The following is an 18,421-nucleotide window of genomic DNA, read 5'->3' on the forward strand; positions in this document are numbered from 1 at the left end:
CACGGCCCCTCGCGGCCTCTCACCGCCCCGCCCCGCCCCGCCTCGCCTAGCTCGGCCGTTCCCGCCACCGCCCGGAGCCCCGCCCGGCTGCCCTCAGCGCCGCCGCCGCCCTCGTTCGGCGCGGCCCGGCGGGCGGGATGAAGCTGACGGACAACGTGCTGCGGAGCTTCCGCGTGGCCAAGGTCTTCCGCGAGAACTCGGACAAGATCAACTGCTTCGACTTCAGCCCCAACGGCGAGACCGTCATTTCCAGCAGCGACGATGACTCCATCGTTCTCTACGACTGCCAGGAGGGCAAGTGAGTGGCGGGGCCGGGGGTGCAGCCCTCGGGGTCTGGGGCAGTGCCTGGGGCACGGGGGGATGAGGGGCCGTGGGGGCTGCCCACGGTGGCCTTTGGGGACAAGCTCTGCCTGGCCCCGCAGGTCTGGCCGGTGAGCTTTAGCTTGAGCTTCTCTCCTGTTGTTTTTTAGTGTAGGCTTGTGAATAGAATCCCAGCGGCAGGGATAGCAGCAGCGTGGGTTTGTCTGCTCTGCGAGTGTACTCGTTATCTTGGTAGGCTGGAGACAGTGGTGATAATTTCCTATGTGTAAGCGAAAGTTCACTTCTGTGAGAGCTAAACAGTTGCAAAGCCTAAAGGATTCAGGTCTGGTCACATCTCCAGGTCTTGGGATTGCTGCAGGTGTGGAACTGACTTCTCTGGGCTTAAGTCTCGCTAATTAATAGAGAAGCGATTGTTGTGAGCAATGTGCAGATGTGCCCTTTTAAACGCCTCATTTGAGTGTAACTTCTTGGCTAAATGCTTTAAGCCAAAAGGTGCAGGTGGTGTGGTGTATATTACTATAACTTCTCAAAACCTGATGGTGTTTTCTATAAAACCCAGTTCCTAAGTGGTGTCTTGGATCGCTGCAGGCAAACGTGGTCCTCTGTGTTTTAGATAATTTTCTCGAGTTTTGTCCTTATCTCTAAAGCACAGTTAAAATACGTGTGATTTGTGTGTGTCTCCAAACATTGTCTTAGTTTAGATGTAATCAATCGAGGTGTTTATTGATTTCTGTTATGTAAGGGTAATGAGTTAAGAGTGTGTTTCTGTTTCTCATTTAACTGTCTGGTTTTATCCTTCTTCTGCTATTGATCACGTGGTGCTTGTCTTGTTTTTCGGATAAATCCCCAGAAATTTGCAGAGCACTTGAGATCTGTTCAGAGGATGGAAACCTACGCCAAGGGTGTTTGAAGTCTATGACAGCTGGAACAATTTGAGCCAAATGGTGTCATTATGCCATTAAAATCTTTCTCAGTTGGTACAAGTGTGTGTTTGTCTGCTTTAAATTCCTTCAGACTTTAAGTTTTACATGTGCTTATTGGCGTAGAGATGTAGTTCTGAGGTGTTCCGTGGGTTTTTTTGTAAAGTCAGGACTGGGAAGCATCACAGCCACACAGAAAGTGAACGGATAGCAAGTTATGTGTATTATGGGAGAGGGAATAAAAAGGACAAGGTAATGCAGGAATGAAAAAGAAATGGCTTGGGAGTATCAAGGCAGAGATATGTCAGTGTTGTATATATTTTCTAGTAAACCAGGTATTCCTAACCCTCCTGCTTTTCCAAGCAGGCCAAGACATCGTACTTGCTGGGAGGAAAGATTGCTTCCTGCATATTCTCTTAATTTTCTGGGACACCTATTTATACATTATTTTCAGCTTCTAGTTAGTTTGCTTGCTTTACACATTAAAGTTGTTGGTGTTCCCCACCTGCTAGAATGAACTGTGACGTGAAAATATTTAATTTTTATTTATGTAACAACAGGTAACTCTGTATGTATGGAGTGTGCCGTGGATCGTATCCCAGATCCTAATTATATACAGTAGTAGCAGGGCTGAGTGATGTTAATGCAGATGGTATTGATTGCTCTTCCCCTTTAAACTTGTAAAGAATGGTTTGATGGGTTGGGAGGCATTTGGCCCTTTCACTCCAATCTCCATCTAATCCTGATGTGCTTTATAGTCAGAGGGTTTGCTTTAATTAAGTTAAATGTAGATCAGTGGTCCTTTACTGCGGAGCTGCAGGGCAATGAGAGTAGTTTCAAGGTAACTGCTGTGTTCTCTGATGGTTATAAAATTTTAAAATTATTTGAAAGCTGCTCATGCACTATCAGCTGGCTTAGAAGTGTAGCTGTGATTTTTAGAGGTAACTGGGGATGCAGGACACGCTTGTTCTCTAACCTGGAAAGTTTTGCTTTGAATTACGTTGTCACTAGAAATTCGTGTGAAGATGAAACCTCAGGTGTCTGAATGATCATTGTTGTGGCAGCTTCAGGCTTGTAGTTGGTTTATTTTTCCTTATAAGTCACAGCTGCGAGAGCCTAGAACTCTCACCTGCTTGGATATAATGGCCAGGAAGAAGTTAAATGTCCTGCTTGCTGGGAATCAGTGTAGGATACTCTACTTCATCAAATGGCCAGAAAATTAATGCCTTTCCCTGTCTAAAAGAAGGAAAATTTGGTGTGTGTCCTCTGTTAATGAGCAGTTCTGCTGGCAGAATTAAAATGCAGCTGTTCGGTTGTACTTTAGGTGAATCCTCACCTAGTTGGCTGTGTTGCCGCACCAGAATGAGTTGTACAGCTCTGTGAGAGTATGGCCAACCCCACCTCGGTGAGCTTCAGCTTCTAACAGTGTCAGGACAGTTGAAACAGTGCTGTGCAGCCAAGGACTGACAGGACAAGATTATGTCCTTATCATGTGTGTTCTGGGCTTAGGCAACTGCTTATTCATAAGCATCCAATAATTTTGGTCCCAAGATTCCACTTCTATTTCAAAGAAATAATTGTTATAAATGTATTTATAACAATTTATTGATTTAAAATTAATAAATGGTTATTAAATTGTTAGCCCATCCTACATCGCCAAATCCCTCCACAGTAGGCTGGCTTGGAAGCATAACTAAGAGGCTCACTGGAGTCTGTTGGGACTTAAGGAGGGATTCTGAAAACTTGTAGGACAGTTGTATGTTGGGATGTACAGCAATCCCTGAGGCTGGGAGCAGCCTGGCTGCACATTGGTAACCCTGCTGTGATAGAATGGTGCTCTAGCAAAGGTTTAGCTTGTATTTTAGTGCATATCAATTGTGTATTATTGATATAAATAAAGTGATGGATCTGGACTCCTGCTTAGCTGTGGTGTTTGCTGGGCACATCCACATTCCTGGTTGTGGGTGATGTTTACCCATAGCAGCACTGATTCAAACCAAGGCATGGATGATATTACAAACCTTGCCTCTGTTTTGTTTCATCTTTGTAGCAGATTTGACTGAGCTCTTGTATTTTTCTTTGTCGATATTGCTTGGTTTGTAGGTGGGATGGATAGATTAACCTTGACCTTGGAATTATGTTTAGTGATTGTGATTTGTTGTTTAAAAGTACTTAATTTTCTCGTTTGTGTTTGAAGTAGTTGATTGGCAACAGGTCTTGTGTGCAGTGACACACTTCTGTTTGTGTCAGTTTACATGAAAACTTCACCTTTCCTAAAACACAGAACTCTCTTTCTTTTTGGTAAATGTGCTTTTGTCTGTGTGTTGATATTGTCTCTGTCTATATTAATTTATTCTAAATAGATCTTCTAAGTTTTATACTTGTAATAGAAAAGGAAAGCCAAACTAGGCATGAGAGTGTCTAATATAGTATGTTTTGAGATTGGGGTTTTTTCTTGGTTTGTTGTTGGGTATTATCCCCACTAGATTGGTCAACAGCATAGCTGAGGTAACTTCAGAAAGCAGTGTGGGGAAGCGTATCAGACATAATGTTAGAGTGTGTCAAACTTTAAATTAGGTGTGTTTTTTTAAGTGTGTGGCATGTTTGCATCTGAAGAACGATTTAAAGAACTGCTGGAGGAACAGGGGAAGAACCAGTTGAGATTTGGTCTGTGGTACAGGTGGTGTGTGGGTTTTCACTGCACTTGCTGTGTTGGCTTTCACTTCGTGGGAACTTGTCCCCAGCAAGTTTGTTTGAAGTCAGAGCCCTATGGCTTCTGCTGCTTGAGAACTAATCTTTAAGAATGAGTGTCTGTTTTTGTTATGTTATGAAAAGTCTACGACTTGTGCTCTTGTTGGGTGTGTCAGGTTGAGGCTAGTGAAAAAAGGAAAAAGTTCAGCATGTTAGAAATAGCTCGTCTAAGGGTGTAGTCTGACAAACTTTTCTCTTGGTTTCGACTGCTCCTGCTGTTTGTTTCCATTCCCATGCTGTCCTCTTTGGTCGTGTGGGTAAAATATTTCATGGGCCCCTATAATAACCAGAGTTACGAATTTCTGGATTAAAAATAGCTCCTGGAAGAGATGGTATTTCTGGTGTTGATCAATACCCTCGCTGGTTGACTGCCCAGCTCTGAAACCTTTGTGCTCCCTCAGTTGGGGATGAAAGGGTAAGGAGGGTGGTGGAGACCTTGCACTGCTCAAACAGGTACCACTGTTGTGAGATACCCTCACAACATTATTAGCCAGCTGCTTCTAAACTTAATCTGCAGTTTAAAATTCTAGCACTGCAGTGTATCACCTGCGTCCCAGACCCCCAGAAACACAGTTCTGTAGATTGTGTTCACTCTCACTAGAGTGTCTTTCATTGTGTTGCAAAATGTTAAATTTGCATTTCTTGCCTTAAGGTTGGATACAAGTAGAATTCTGCAGTGGTTTGGAAAAGTCCCTGTGTTACTATGTCTTTTATAGATGACTGGTATATAGATGTGTTGGGTTAATATCCCGTGAATGAGACACCCTGTTCTAGGTTTTGAAGTAACAGAGAACAAAGACAAATTATACTCAATCAAAAATGAGCAGCAGATGAATGGGAGATTTGAATCGGCAAGGGCACAGTGAGGCAGTGCTGCTTGCTGTGCTCATTATGTTAGCTCCTCCTTTTCTTTTTGCAGTAGACATCATAGGAAAAGGAATTTTTGGAGGAGACAAGTGCATTTTGCAGGTGCTACAGGGAATTCTTCAAGCCTAAGGATAGTCTTGGAGAAATACCAATATCCGTGTTTGAAAATCAAATAAAATTTTTTTTGTATAAAATGTTTTTTTTGTATATGTATGAGATGGTTTTTTGTATAAAAACATCTGACTACTTGAAACAACCGTGTAATGCCTTAATGGGAATAGGCCTTGTTGATGTGAGTTTTGTTTCGAGGTTTTTGTTGCAGAGAGTGCAATTATTTCTGCTTCCTCCTGACAGACCGAAGAGGACCCTGTACAGTAAGAAGTATGGAGTGGATCTCATCAGATATACACATGCTGCCAACACTGTCGTGTACAGCTCCAACAAAATAGATGGTGAGTGATCCACTGGAGTGGAGCATATTAATCTCCTTACACTACATGTCTGGATAATTAGCTCTAAAGATTGGGGAAAAAGTTATAACAGCTCTTCAGTGGTAAGAACTCTGTCAGACAGAGGCAGAGGAAGAAATTAATGTCCAACACTGATGCACAGCTTGGTGCTAGTCCTTTGAGCATCCTTACGTGTGTTTGTTCGCTGCTGCAATAACTGGAGGGTTAAACATTGTTATGGAGATAAAACTCGGTTCCTCATTGCGCTGTTCAGTTGGTGTTGGGTCAGTGCTGTCAGGCAGCCTCTGCACCTTCACTTCTTTCGTGTGAGTGAGGTGGAAGGAGCATCTGGGCTGAATGCCACAGCTCTATCTGGTACACACAACTTAGCTGCAGAGGAAGGGAGGGCAGGAGGTTCAGGTAACTCAACAGATCACCAGCCAAGCCTGGAGGAGGTCACAGAGCTCAATTTTGGTTTTGTTTGTTGTAGTCAACGTCTGAGAATTCTGCAGTGACCAAGTCTCTCAGCGCAGCACTTTACAAATAGCTTTTAACGTTGTACCTGTAGATTCATAATTTCTGGAATAGAGGTCTTGGTTTGGTTTTTCCTTTGCGGAGATGAAGCTTAACAGTAGAGATGCTGGTGCCTTGTGATGTATGCTGGGCTACTAAAGTAATTTCAAAGACTGTGAATTTAGAGAAGATGGAAGTTAAGAGTTAGGAAGTCAGGTTAAAGTAGAACGAGCTGGGCCTGAAACTAGAGGAACAGGGAAGTCTCCACCAGAATTGGATTTAATGATGTAAAAGGATTAAAAGTGTCACAGGAAGCACATGCCTTTTGAGTGTGTTTCAGAACCTACTTATTTTTTTAATTATGTAATTACTTTGTGTCACATTTTTTATTTGGCTGTTATTTAATTTACAATAACTAATAATTAACAATTTAATGAAGCATTTTTAATGCCATTTTGAGTACTGAGTTTTTGTTTATAAGTACTGGTAAGCCTTAAGACTTAAGTCTTTGTGCTGCAGGGTAGCATTATGCTAAACACTTAATCAGAAGAAAAGAAAAAGATACAATGTGAGAATGTTTGTTGCTGTTACAAATTGTAAGATTAATAAACCCGACAGGGTGTTCTGTAGGATTCCAGATACTGTTTAGTCCCTAATGCATGTGGTCATGGGCAAGGTGCATTGTATTAACCTGTTTTGCAGGTACTGGGAAGGAAAATTACCTCAGGAACATGCTATAGGAATGCTGGTGCTTGTTTCCAAGCATTTTTTGTGTTGAATTGCTACCAATCTAGTTGTGAAGATTTCCTCAAGACCTCTGGACTTAGTTCCTGTTGCCTGATTCCAGGCTGAGGTAGTAGTTTGTACAGTTTGAGGGTCTATGATACCACCCGGTACAGGAGATAACTGTACAGGCCACTGCCTTGCCTGGGACAGAGCACTGCCAGCAGTGAGGATCCCAAAGGAGCACAATTCCCCAGTGCTTCCTCTTTAGCAAAGGAAGATGGAATTCTTCATGGATACTTCGGAGATCAGGTAATGACAGTTCTTGCAGGAAAAAAATAGAGATGTGTCTTAACAGGAAGTTTGAAGCATGTTGGTTCTATCCAGTGTGGGATGTGACACTGGTGTTAGGGATTTGTATTTTGGATAATCACCTCAGGTCACTTAGAGCCTTTCAGAACTGTGTGTCACCAGTACCACATTTCCAGCTTGTTCCATCAGCTTCAGTTTGCTTGTCAGATACTGGAGGGTGGTTTAGGCCTCTGACCTCAGCTTGATGAGCAACCTCAGGCAAAAATGGGAGCTTGATAATTTTTTCACAGATAGAAAATTTTGCTGAATGAGCCTTTCAAAACATTCTGAACACAGTAACTCCTCTGACTGTCAATACACCCAGTACATGTTGCATCCTCTTGGCACATGTTCTTCTTAGTCAAAAGTAAAAGTATCCTTGACCTTCAGCAGGACTTGTTCCAGCAGTACAGCGTCTGCACATAAAGATTGAAAAGTGGCTTCGGTTGTTTAATAATTGTTTCCTCTTAGAAGGATTTATTTTAATTTTGGGAGAAAGTCTCAACAGCATCTTCAGAATCGTGGGCTACTCTTGGTATGTTCACCTATACTCAGGATAAAATTGGCACTTGAGAAATGTTGTGCTGCTGCTCTCATCTATTCAATTTATGTTTAAGGTTGCTTGAAGTACACTAAGCTTTAGATTACTCCTCTGTCCTCTTCTTAGAGCTTAGCTGCTCTAAGTGCAGAGAAGGTGTGAAGCTGTTGATTGTCAGATTAAACAAAAAGAAGAGAGATTTGCTAGTTTTTAATGGTCTTGTCCTGGCTTTGAAGTTATGGTTTTATCTTTTATCTTTAGCTGAGTGCAGAATTTGTACATTTCCTGTGTGTACTGCTTAGTTGGAAATTTGTTTGCTGAATGTGTATGTAGGAAAGAGCAGTATTCATGCTGCAAAGCAATACAAAGTAAATTTGCAGAGTAAACTCTGTAAATTTGATACTCTCCATTTTGTGAGAGTGATGGACTAAAACCTGCTGCTACTTAAATTTTAGCACCTTTGAAATTACCTTGCCTAGATCACATGACAGTTGTTTTTAAAATGTAACATGACTTCCAAACGTGGGAAGTATCTTTTCCTGTTGGCTAATTTTCAGTTCTGCTTAAGAACAGAGTTGGTTTTTGTCTGTTTCTAACTTGATTCTCTTCTGAAGTCTGACTTAAAATCAAATGACCAGACTTAATCACTGTGATGAGATTACTGTTGCTCTGGGGAGCAAGTTAGTATGTGATCACTTTCAGATGACCTTGGGCTCATGGAATAATAAAGCTTATGGTTTGTTTATGTTTCAGACACTATCCGATACCTCTCCCTGCATGACAACAAATACATTCGGTATTTCCCGGGGCACACAAAAAGGTGAGATGTGGCTTGGGGACAGGACAAGAGAAATTGAAATAAGAATGGTAATGAGCTCGAGTTCCATTACACTTGGTTCATGCTACTTACTGCTTTGTTCAGTTATGGGTTTGTACACAGCTGTTGGGGTGGGTGTTGCTCCATTCACGTCTTTGGTTTGTCTCTGATGCATGTGGGATTCTGTATTGCAGAGTGGTTGCTCTTTCAATGTCTCCAGTAGATGATACTTTTATTTCTGGATCCCTGGATAAAACTATTCGACTTTGGGATCTCCGCTCTCCAAATTGCCAGGTAGGTTATAAAATTCGTGTGCACAATGCATTGAATTTTCAGTTGGAAGAATAAAAAATGGATGTGTGTTTGTAACAAACTAAAAAGACTGCTAGAAGTGTGTGCTGCTGATTCAGTGTTGACACCTTCCCAAAGAAGCCTGGATCAGGAATCTCTGTGCAGTGTGTGTGGTGTGTCACATTGTGTAACACCACTTGCTCTCACCTGTGTCTCTGCTGGAGAGGCACTGGGGAGAGCAAGAAATAACACTCGCAGCTGATGAAACAAGAGAAGGGCTGGGTGTCATCAGCTTGTTCATCAGGCTGCTACCTTATGCAGAGGGTGTTCTCTCAGAGCAGGCATCCCTCCTGTGTTGTGAATTCATCTTATCTGAGTGTTTGTAGTGTGTGTCTAAAATTGGTGCCTTGATGCAATTAAATTTGATTAAGAAACTGGTGAGCTAAAGTAACACAGCAGCCATATGGTCTGGCACTTCCTTGCATCACTGCTGTTGTTCATCAGAACTGTTTATGAGCAGATTTGACTTGCTAGCAAGACGGAACACTGTTTGGTTTTGTTTACTTATTTTGCTGGAATACTTTACTTGTTTTAGTGGAAGCAGGCTTGTACGGGCTGAGAAAAATACCAGAACTGGCAGCAGTGGCAGGAATAAAAGATTGGAAGTAGAATCTCCACCTTTAGTGGTGCTCAGTTGTTTTCTCCTGGTATCTGGATACGTAGTGTTGTGTTCTGTTATTTCCCCATCTCCCCGGTACCATTTTGCTAACAAGAGAGGGCTGTTTGCTTATTCCAGATGATGGAACTGTAAATGAAAGAGAAAGAAAAAAGTTAAATTTCTTACAAAATGTTTTACATTTTGTAAATTACGAAATCTTTCTTCAAGCCTTTTCTGGCAGATCTTAATTCTGCTATTTTTGGGGGAGTATGCCTTTAACTCCAGTGTGTAGGTTTCCCTTGGGATGTATCTTCATCTCCAAGTTGCTGCAGATGAGGTAGGGTTGTAAGTGCAGTAACAATTCTGTGATTTATGCTAATGCCTGAACGTGTAAGAATGATAAAACAAGGACTTGTTACTGGAAGCTGCATCCAGCCAAGTTTGGGAAACAGGTTGAGGAAGTGTTACTTGTAGTTTTCAGTTGGTCCGTGAGATGGCAGCCATACTACCTGGAAATATTCCCATTCCCGGGAAACCAGAGCTGACCCACTCACCAGAGCCCCTTAGCATTGGCTAAGCTCACTGCCTCATCGACAGAGAGCACAGGGAAAACTGACCTACGTGGGAAAGAAGAGAAGTAGTAAAGTCTCTAGACTTTATGTAGAGAAGAATGCAGAAAGAAAGAAAAATGCAGAAACTTGTTCAATGTATTACATATATTTACTCAAAGGTGTGTTCTTGTTTAGGTGCATACAGTATGTTCATAAAAATGCTTGACTAACATGCACAGACTGCTAGTCAGGATACAGAAAATTACAATTAAAATTAAAATATTTTGTGGGCTTTTACCAAATTTTGTCAACTGTTTTCTACTATGTGACTTAAGGAAAAGGTAACATTAAAAATAAGCACTGGTAGCAACCTGTCAATTTTAATATGTAAGGTCTGTTGGCTTCCAGCAGGTATGAGTTTTCATTAAACAGGCATGTAAAGCTCAGCAGCGATATTCCCTTGCTTTCTAAGTATTTTTTTTCCTCTCTTGTGCAGCCGTAAATCGTAGAGCATTGCTGTTGATCCCAGCAGCAGTGTTTTGTGGTGCTCCCTGGTATGGTTGTTAAGACAGCCATATGAGCCTCCCTTCTCTGGGGACTTTTGGAGTGCATGACACCTTGAATGAGGTTTTGATTTGTTTTGGTGTAAACTTTGTCACTGAAGCAAACTGGAAGTTCTGTATGGTGACCTGAAGTTGAGAAAGCTGAGTTCTGAACCTTTGTAAAACCTCAGTATTTACAACTGAAATTAATTTGTTCCACCCCTAATCTGCTGTCCTGCTCACAGTGGGCTCAAAGGATGGTGGTAGAAATGTGAGCATCAGTCTTGCAAGTTAATTCTGGCTGTTTCTCTTTCTAGGGTTTAATGCATCTCCAAGGGAAGCCTGTGTGTTCTTTTGACCCAGAAGGGTTGATTTTTGCTGCTGGAGTCAATTCTGAAATGGTGAAGCTTTATGATCTCCGCTCTTTCGACAAGGTGAGGTACCCTAACTTCCCTTCTTACACTTTTATCTTGCAAGAAATAATCTAAACTCAGTGCTCAGAGGCTGGATTTGTGTACTCGAGCTTACTGTCTGGGGTGCCTCCTTGGCATCTACAGAGTTCTCAGTAAGCACACATCTCATGGACAGAAAGGGATACAAATCCTGAGGTACACTCTTAACCAGTGTTAAAGTGCTAACTCTTGAACCTGCTCCAAACTCCAGTTTAGGCTTATATAGAAGTGCGTGGTGTTAGGGCAATAGGGAGATCGCTGCTGTGTTCCCCAAAACTGTCTTGGGCACAAAAACGCTCAGGTGCAGCAGTATAGCCACTAGCAAGCTTCTCCTTTCAGCCCCGCAGATGTTTAGCGCTGAGGAGACACACACACACACACTTAAGCCAGATAGCTCAATATTACCAGAGATAAGGAGCCAAGGAGCGCTCTCCGCATGGCACGTTCCACAGACGAGGTTTATTTCATCCTCCGCAGAGGGGACCCAATGCGAGAGAGGGCCCAGCGTGCTCGTGCTCAGGTTTAGGTAGAGTTACAGTGATCTGAGGGCATGGGGGCGGTACAAAGGCGGGACCAGGGAAGGGAACCAATGAGCGAGGGAAGGGGCAGAGTTGGGGGATCAGGTCGCATATGCAACAGCACAGGCTGCTGGGAGAGGTAGTTTTCTTAACCAGGGTCTGGGGGTGTGTAAGGTTACATTTCATCCAGAAGAAATTGTGGGAAAGGCCTTTCCTTTATTCACACAAAGGTGAGAGTGGTGTCGCCAATATCTGAGTTTTTCCACCATCAGGCATTTGCTATTTCAGGGTTCTCTGGCCCACCAGCTGGCTCAGCTGTTGGCTCAGTGACTCCAACATAGGCTCTTTTTTGTGTGGTTTTTGGCCTTTCTTTCCTTGCGGCTTATTCCAGAAGAACACAGGCAGAGATTGAGCCAGGAGTGTCAGAAAGGATGAAAATTTCAAAGGAAACTGTACTGACATGAGCAGCTGAACTGAATAAGTACTCAGCATAGTTAGGTCTGTGGTTTTCAAAACTCAGATGATGATTACACTGGCTCAAACTCTTTCTCTAAGTTCATTTAGCAGCCTTGTTCAAAAACGTCTTCCTTTCTTAATTTAATTTCTGCTGTTGATTGTGGTAGAGTGTGAAACTATTGGATTGAAACAGCCTATTGCACTCTTTTTTTGCTTTGGAAACTGGATTCATCTGTTGAAACTTACACATGCAGAGACTTGTTTGCCTTGACACTGTCTTTTGGTATCTTAGGGCTAAGGATTTTCTTTTAAAGGTTAAAAGCAGATTCTTGTTAACAGCAGTGCAGAGTCTTCTTTATATTTCCCACTTTCTCTCTGCAGGGGCCATTTGCTACATTTAAGATGCAATATGACCGCACATGTGAGTGGACAGGCCTGAAGTTCAGCAATGATGGGAAACTCATCCTCATCTCGACGAACGGCGGTTTCATTCGGCTGATTGATGCCTTCAAAGGAGCTGTCCTGCACACGTTTGGGGTGAGCCTGCTGCCTGTGGTACTTCCTGGAAAACTTGGTGTTAGTTTGGGGAGCAGGTGCCCTTTGGCTGTGAGCTTGCTGTGGACACACTCTCTACTACATATTCTCCTGTTTTGTGCCATAGGGTTATAACAATAGTAAGGCTGTCACGCTGGAGGCATCATTCACACCAGACTCTCAGTTCATCATGATAGGTAAGATAATTCTTGGCAAAAATTTCAGTGCTCTGAAATTAGGTGTGTTATGTAGGGCTAAAGCTGTGTCTGTTGGGAAGCAGAATGTATTTAAATAATACAGTGCAGCTGTAAGCTTTCTTTGCACTGACAGTGTTCTGTTAGATTGCTCAGTGTTCTCTAGACTGAAATGTAAAAGAGCCTGCAATAAGTCTTATCGTTTTTACTTATGTATAAATGCTGTTCCAAAATAGATAAGAAACCAGGAAACTGTTGTAATGTGGGAAGACCTGTCACATAATTTGTCAGTGGTCCTCGCCCTGTGGCTAGGATGCCCTCATGTGCTTCCTCAAAGCATTTTGTGGCTGTGTTGTGGCCATCCCGTTTCCTGATGACCAAAGCACCTGTTTGTGCTTGGGTGACTGGTCTTGTAGCTTGGTGCATTTGTACCACCCCCAGGGGTGTTCCTGCTCTGGTGACATGCTGGGGCAGCTGCAGTTTGTTCATGTGGCTCTTGTAAACCCCCATGTCTGTGGAACAACTTCTTAAACCCTTGATAGAAGCTGTAGGCATCGCCCTGGTGGCTCCCAGTGTATGATTCCCCGGCCCTCTGCAGATGGACTCCTGAGGGAAGCAGGTGGCAAAAAGCAGTTTGAAACTCTTGTACAGCCTGGTGCTGCACCTTGGGCACCCCAAAATAAGCACTTCAGTCGCCTGCTGCCCAACAGGACCTGTGGACATGAGTCAGATGAGTCTGTGTGGTGCTGCCCCTTCCTAGAACTTTAATTTTGTTCTTATTTCTGTGGCTGATATATCAAATATGTTTAACTTTGTGGTAATTTGGTATCCAGATCCTCGTTTTTTCTGGATGACTGATGATCTTGGCAAAATTTCTTTTCTTTTGTTCTGGCTGAGAACTTCCTGATTGCAGAGAAGAGGGGTGGGGTTTTTTGTTTAGTCTGTCTCTGGAGAGCACTTTATTGCACATATTTACCTTCCTGTTGTTCTCTTTCAAATTAAAACAGTAGTAGAAGTTCCAAACCACTTATTCCTCTTCAGTTTTTCCCTACAATTAAGTTGCAACTTGTGCTTCTTAATTTTTTTTTCCTGAAAGGCTACAGGCGTAAATACAGAAGCAGAAGAAAATGCTTTGCATGTTTGTTAGGAATCCTATTTAAAATGAGTCTAAAGCCGAACTGAATTACAAAAATGTAAAGTTCTCAGCCTCAGAGTTTGAAAAACGTAATTTTAAAGTGAAAAACTTATCCCATTATAGTAATGTGGAGAGTTGACATCTCCAGGGAAGCTTCTGGTATTTGGCTTAGTGCATTGAAATCTGGTTACCTTCCATGGTACAGGCTTTGGTTTGATTCTGTGCCCACTGAGTGAGACATTTACCTGTGTCTGAACTGAGAACTTATGTGAACAATGACTCTTCCCCCAGCACTTGGCCTCTGCACATTGGTGCAGGTTGGCCAGGGTCTCTCCTGCATTGCTGGAGGTGTCAGCTCTCCTTTTCTACTGGGTGACAGTAGTTAACATCTTTGCCTGAACAGTGTTGCCCTGTTGTGTAGTTGAGTCTCTGCAGTGCAAAGGTACAAACCTGCTGTTTGGATACAGGTGTGTTAACTCTCTGATGTTTTGTACGTGACCTTGTGACACTTGGAGAACTCTAAAGGTTGTGTTACAAAGTTGAGACCTGCCTGTTCCTAAAGTTCTGACAGAAAAAAATGCTCTTCATTTCCTCTGCTGACCTCTCCAGTGCATCTTGCATATCTTGTTTTCCACTCTTACCTTCAGGTTCGGAGGATGGGAAGATCCACGTTTGGAATGGGGAAAGTGGGATGAAGGTGGCTGTCCTAGATGGAAAACACACAGGTCCTATAACCTGTCTGCAGTTCAATCCAAAATTCATGACTTTTGCTAGCGCATGTTCCAATATGGTAAGGAAATGGGCTTTAAGTTCCTCTGAGCTCCATGAGGTGCTGACCCTTCCAGAGATGAATCTGAGAAGTCTCAGTGCCTCTCATGTGTGCTTACAGAAGGTGCCAGCTCCTATGGGGTGCTGTAGGAGAGATTTGTGTTCTGCTATGAAAAGATGTGTTCTTTTCTCCTCTGTAGGCCTTCTGGTTGCCAACTATCGACGACTAATTCCTACGCTGCGGCTGCTGTTGGATGGCTCCTGTACTGCTAACAGCAGCACGTCATTGCAAGCATAGTTTTGGAATTGCCTACATCTAGACTGTGTTCCTGTTCCTGCGTATTTTCCATGTCTTACCTTTATCTACAGCATTCCGTTGTGGGGACTGCTCCTCTTGGCCTCCTGGCACGCTCAAGAAGCAGCATGCTACAAGTTCTTACCTTCCAGTCCATGCCCGGCAGGCTTCAGCCCAAGATGGAACTGACACAGTATTATTTCTTAGAGCGGTGAAGTCTGTTTTATCTACAAAATGTTCGTGGCATTTTTTAAAGCTGTAATTATGTGTTTTCCTGCTGTAAGTGCACAAGGCTATTGATGTTCCAACGTGGAACGTGCAGTTCCTTTCCGTAAGTGCATGTTTTTAACGTCTGGGATCTCTGGTTTCACTGCAGTCCACAGATGCAAATACTTCTGTGCCAAATGTGAACACTGACAGTTTTCAGCGCAGATGCTGGATTCTCTTGCAGTGGAACATGCACCAGAAGCACGTGGGTAGCTGTGAATGTACCTCATACATCTTGTCATCCTTTATTTGGCGATTTAGTGTGCAACTGCACAGGTTTCATCCACTGTCAAGAGGTTGCCAAAGCCTCCCTGCTGTTTGCTGTGTCAACATCCTGGAGGCGCAGACAGCACTGCTGAGGTCCGGCCAGTGTCCTAAGCAATAAAGGAGTCTGTCAGCAGGAAGACGGAGAAACCACACTGAGACTGAAAGCACAGTCTGCCTGTGTATCTTCCTTATGTACCATCTTGGCTGATCTTACTTGTAAATATCATGGGGTGGGTGGGCAGTGGGAATGGGCCATATTTTTTTACTTTTAGATATAAAAGAATATGATGTGGGCCAGTATTGTGAGGTGTCTAGGCTGTTTACTTTCACTGATGCAGTTTTCCGCCCCCCGGTCTGTAAATAAGCTCCATGAAATTTGTCCCACACCAGGCTTAGACCTGTATCCCCTGTTGTTAAAACTGACACGTGGATAGTCCATCACACAGTTTGTTACTGGTCTGCAGGTTTCCAGTGATAGCTCCAAAAGAGCATCCTTTCTCAGATGGCGTCTTCAGAAATGAATTCTAAAAATCTTAGGCATGACTGTGCTGACACTGCTTTGCTGTGGCCCTTCTCCAAGGAATGCCCCTGCAAAGAGATGGGGAGGGACACGCTCTCCTGCCTCAGCAGCTTGTAGCACAGAAAAGCTGGCAGGCTGGTCTTCAAGCCCAGTTCCAGTTTCTTTTCCCTGAAATGCTGCTTCAATGGAATGCATCCACTAGCAAGCTGGGACAGGCCTGGCGAAAATGTGGTGTTCATTATTCTTGCCTTTCCAAACACACTTGGGTTTGTGCTGGGCCACAGCTTGGGAAGTCTGTTCTTTCCCTCGCCCAGTCACATGTGCTTCCCTGCTCATAAATACGAAAAGCTGGCAAGGTGACAAGACAGTAAATGGGCATGTTCTCTCTGCTCTCTAGTGCCACTCCATACTGGCAAACTGTGCTGGAGCGTTTTCCTTAGGTCAGTTGTCCTGATGTTCCTGTGTTAGAGCAAAGTTCATCTCAGCTGTATACAATTCACATCATGGCTCCCTGGAAAAGTAAATGCCTTGTAGCACAGCTGTTTCTGTTTTGCTCCTTGTTGCCTTTTGTTTTTATCCCCTCCCAGTCCTCGTCCATGGAAAGGTGCTGTGCTAAGAGCTGGGGATGGGCACTGAGCATTTCTGTGCTGCTGGTTCTGTTCAGGTCGCAGCGCCTGCCTGTGGCAGTGCAGGAAAACTGCCCACACAGGGCAGGCTCACACCGTGGTGCTCCATCTGTGCTGTGGTTGTGGCTCATCTCTGCTGCTGCTGCCACACGGGGCATTTCTAACCACATGGGAGTTTGCCATCCTCCAGCAGAGTGATAGATGCTTTCCCTCTGCCACACAGGCCTGCTTCTGGAGATACAGATGAGAGGTTCATGCCACCCCCGTCTTCCCGTGCTGTCCCACCGTCGCCTATAAATAAAACTGCCCCGTGCAAAGGGAGGTGGTTTTCTGGGGCCTCAGTCACTTTAACTCAGCAGTGTTGTATTTCAGGCTGCTTGGTGCTATTTTACCTTCGTTGGTGTTGGCAGTGGTTTGTAAAATACAGATTTTTGGGGTTTGTAGTGTGTTTTAACAGTCAAACTACAGCGTCCAGTAGTAAATCATCTTTGAAGTTTTTAAAGTCTTTTGCCTGAGGAAGTGAATAGATAGCCTCTGGCCATATTCCTTGTTACTTTTCACAGGGAAGCATTTGGAAGTTTTTTATTCTATAAAAGCTCTTTGTTAATGTGGTTTGAGCGCTTGTCTGGAGGTCGTTGTTCGGCTCTCTTCTGCCTGCAGTGATGTAAAACATGGTACGTTGTGGCATGGAATGTTTAAGGAAAAGGGAAGCAGAGGAGTGGTTTAGGAGGGTAGACACACAAGCACATCAGTGGCTTTCTGGAGTGAAGAGGAATGTTCAGGCTCATGCACAAGAGCCCTAGTGCTCTGTTCAGGATGGCAGCTGAGTGCCTTCCCAGGGCCCACTGCCACCCACACAGGCAGAGACATCTCTGTTGGTGTAGCATGGAGTGCTTTCTATCTGGATTTAAAAGAGGGGAATGTGCCAAGTTTTGTCAGGGAACTTGAGAACTGTGTGTTTCAGACAGTTGGACAAGAAAGGTGAATAAAACTTGTAGCTTTCAGCTTCTATATGCTTCTCTAGGAGTCTCAGGGCTGCAATTCCTGTCTTCTTTAGGGCCGCCAGCTAATGAGAAACAGATCTGATGAAAAACAGCCTTCCCAGGTCTGACAGTGGCCAAGCTGGAAACAGCATTCCCCCTCCAAATCTGACATTTAAATCCACCCCATATTCTTTGGGATGAAATAAAGACCTTTTTTCAAAATAAGGGGAAGTGAGACTCGAGATCCCACTTCTGAGTAAGCAGTGTGGTGGGTGAGCACGTCTGCCTGGGCTGTAGGAGATTTCGGGTGTAATTCTCCAAGTCAGTCTTGAAAGGTTTTTATTACTTTCTTGAAGCTCCCAGGTCCTGGATTCATGCCCCAATCCCTGCTTTGGAGGGTGCAGGAGCAATTGAGTGACAAATTTGGAAGCAGCAGTGTATCTTTTCCAGTGCCTCTTGGCTGTATTAGCACTTTAAGAGACTTCACCTTGGTTTTGGGTCAGCGGCAGGAACCTGGCGAGCCTTTCAGAAACTGGTCTCTGTGGTTGTGAGCTGCTCTAGGGAGTTGGACTCCTCGGTGGTATCTGCCAGTGAGTGTAAATACATAAAGTCAAATTATGCTTTGTCACAAAATACTACATATGTGGAGAATTCGATGTTGTGGCTGTGACCAATAAATATTTTGTAGAGATACCACTTGAGTGCTGTAACTTCTACATTTGTCCAGTGGGATACAACTTGCTGGTTTCTTAGAGGGGGAATGTTAAACTCATCCATTTTTTTTAAAAATTCCCTTTGTTTTGAAGAGTCAGAAACTCTGTAGTGGAAATTCTGATTCTTTGAAGTTATCCCTCTATAAATTGCCCATTTGAAGAGGGGGGTTTTTTTGCCAATGAATGTATCAGGGTAGGGAAGCCTTGTGACAGCTACTTATGGAGCTGTGGTACCCTAGGTGAAAAGGTGTCCACAGCAGCCTGTGGTCTGGATGCAAGAGCTGAGCTCTTTCTCAGCAAGAAGGTGAGAAAATAACTTGTTGGATTTGAGTAACAGGAATCTTGGATTATTACAGTCAATGCATATAAATACAGTGTTATAGCTGCTGAAGGGAGGACAG

At 43.6% G+C, this 18,421-nt stretch overlaps 1 protein-coding gene across 1 annotated transcript; it reads left to right on the plus strand.

The window, feature by feature from the left end:
- The first annotated feature begins 48 nt into the window (after positions 1-48).
- WDR82 (WD repeat domain 82) lies at positions 49-18,003 on the plus strand. The gene is made up of 9 exons (XM_048316112.1): positions 49-298; positions 5,214-5,311; positions 8,187-8,253; positions 8,445-8,544; positions 10,610-10,726; positions 12,100-12,255; positions 12,380-12,449; positions 14,229-14,371; positions 14,550-18,003. Exons 1-9 carry the CDS (start codon positions 138-140, stop codon positions 14,577-14,579), a joined length of 942 nt encoding a protein of 313 aa, XP_048172069.1. The 5' UTR covers positions 49-137; the 3' UTR covers positions 14,580-18,003.
- Positions 18,004-18,421: the final 418 nt, after the last annotated feature.

The sequence above is a fragment of the Corvus hawaiiensis genome, chromosome 11 (genome assembly GCF_020740725.1).
Source record: "Corvus hawaiiensis isolate bCorHaw1 chromosome 11, bCorHaw1.pri.cur, whole genome shotgun sequence".
Lineage (NCBI taxonomy): Eukaryota > Metazoa > Chordata > Aves > Passeriformes > Corvidae > Corvus > Corvus hawaiiensis.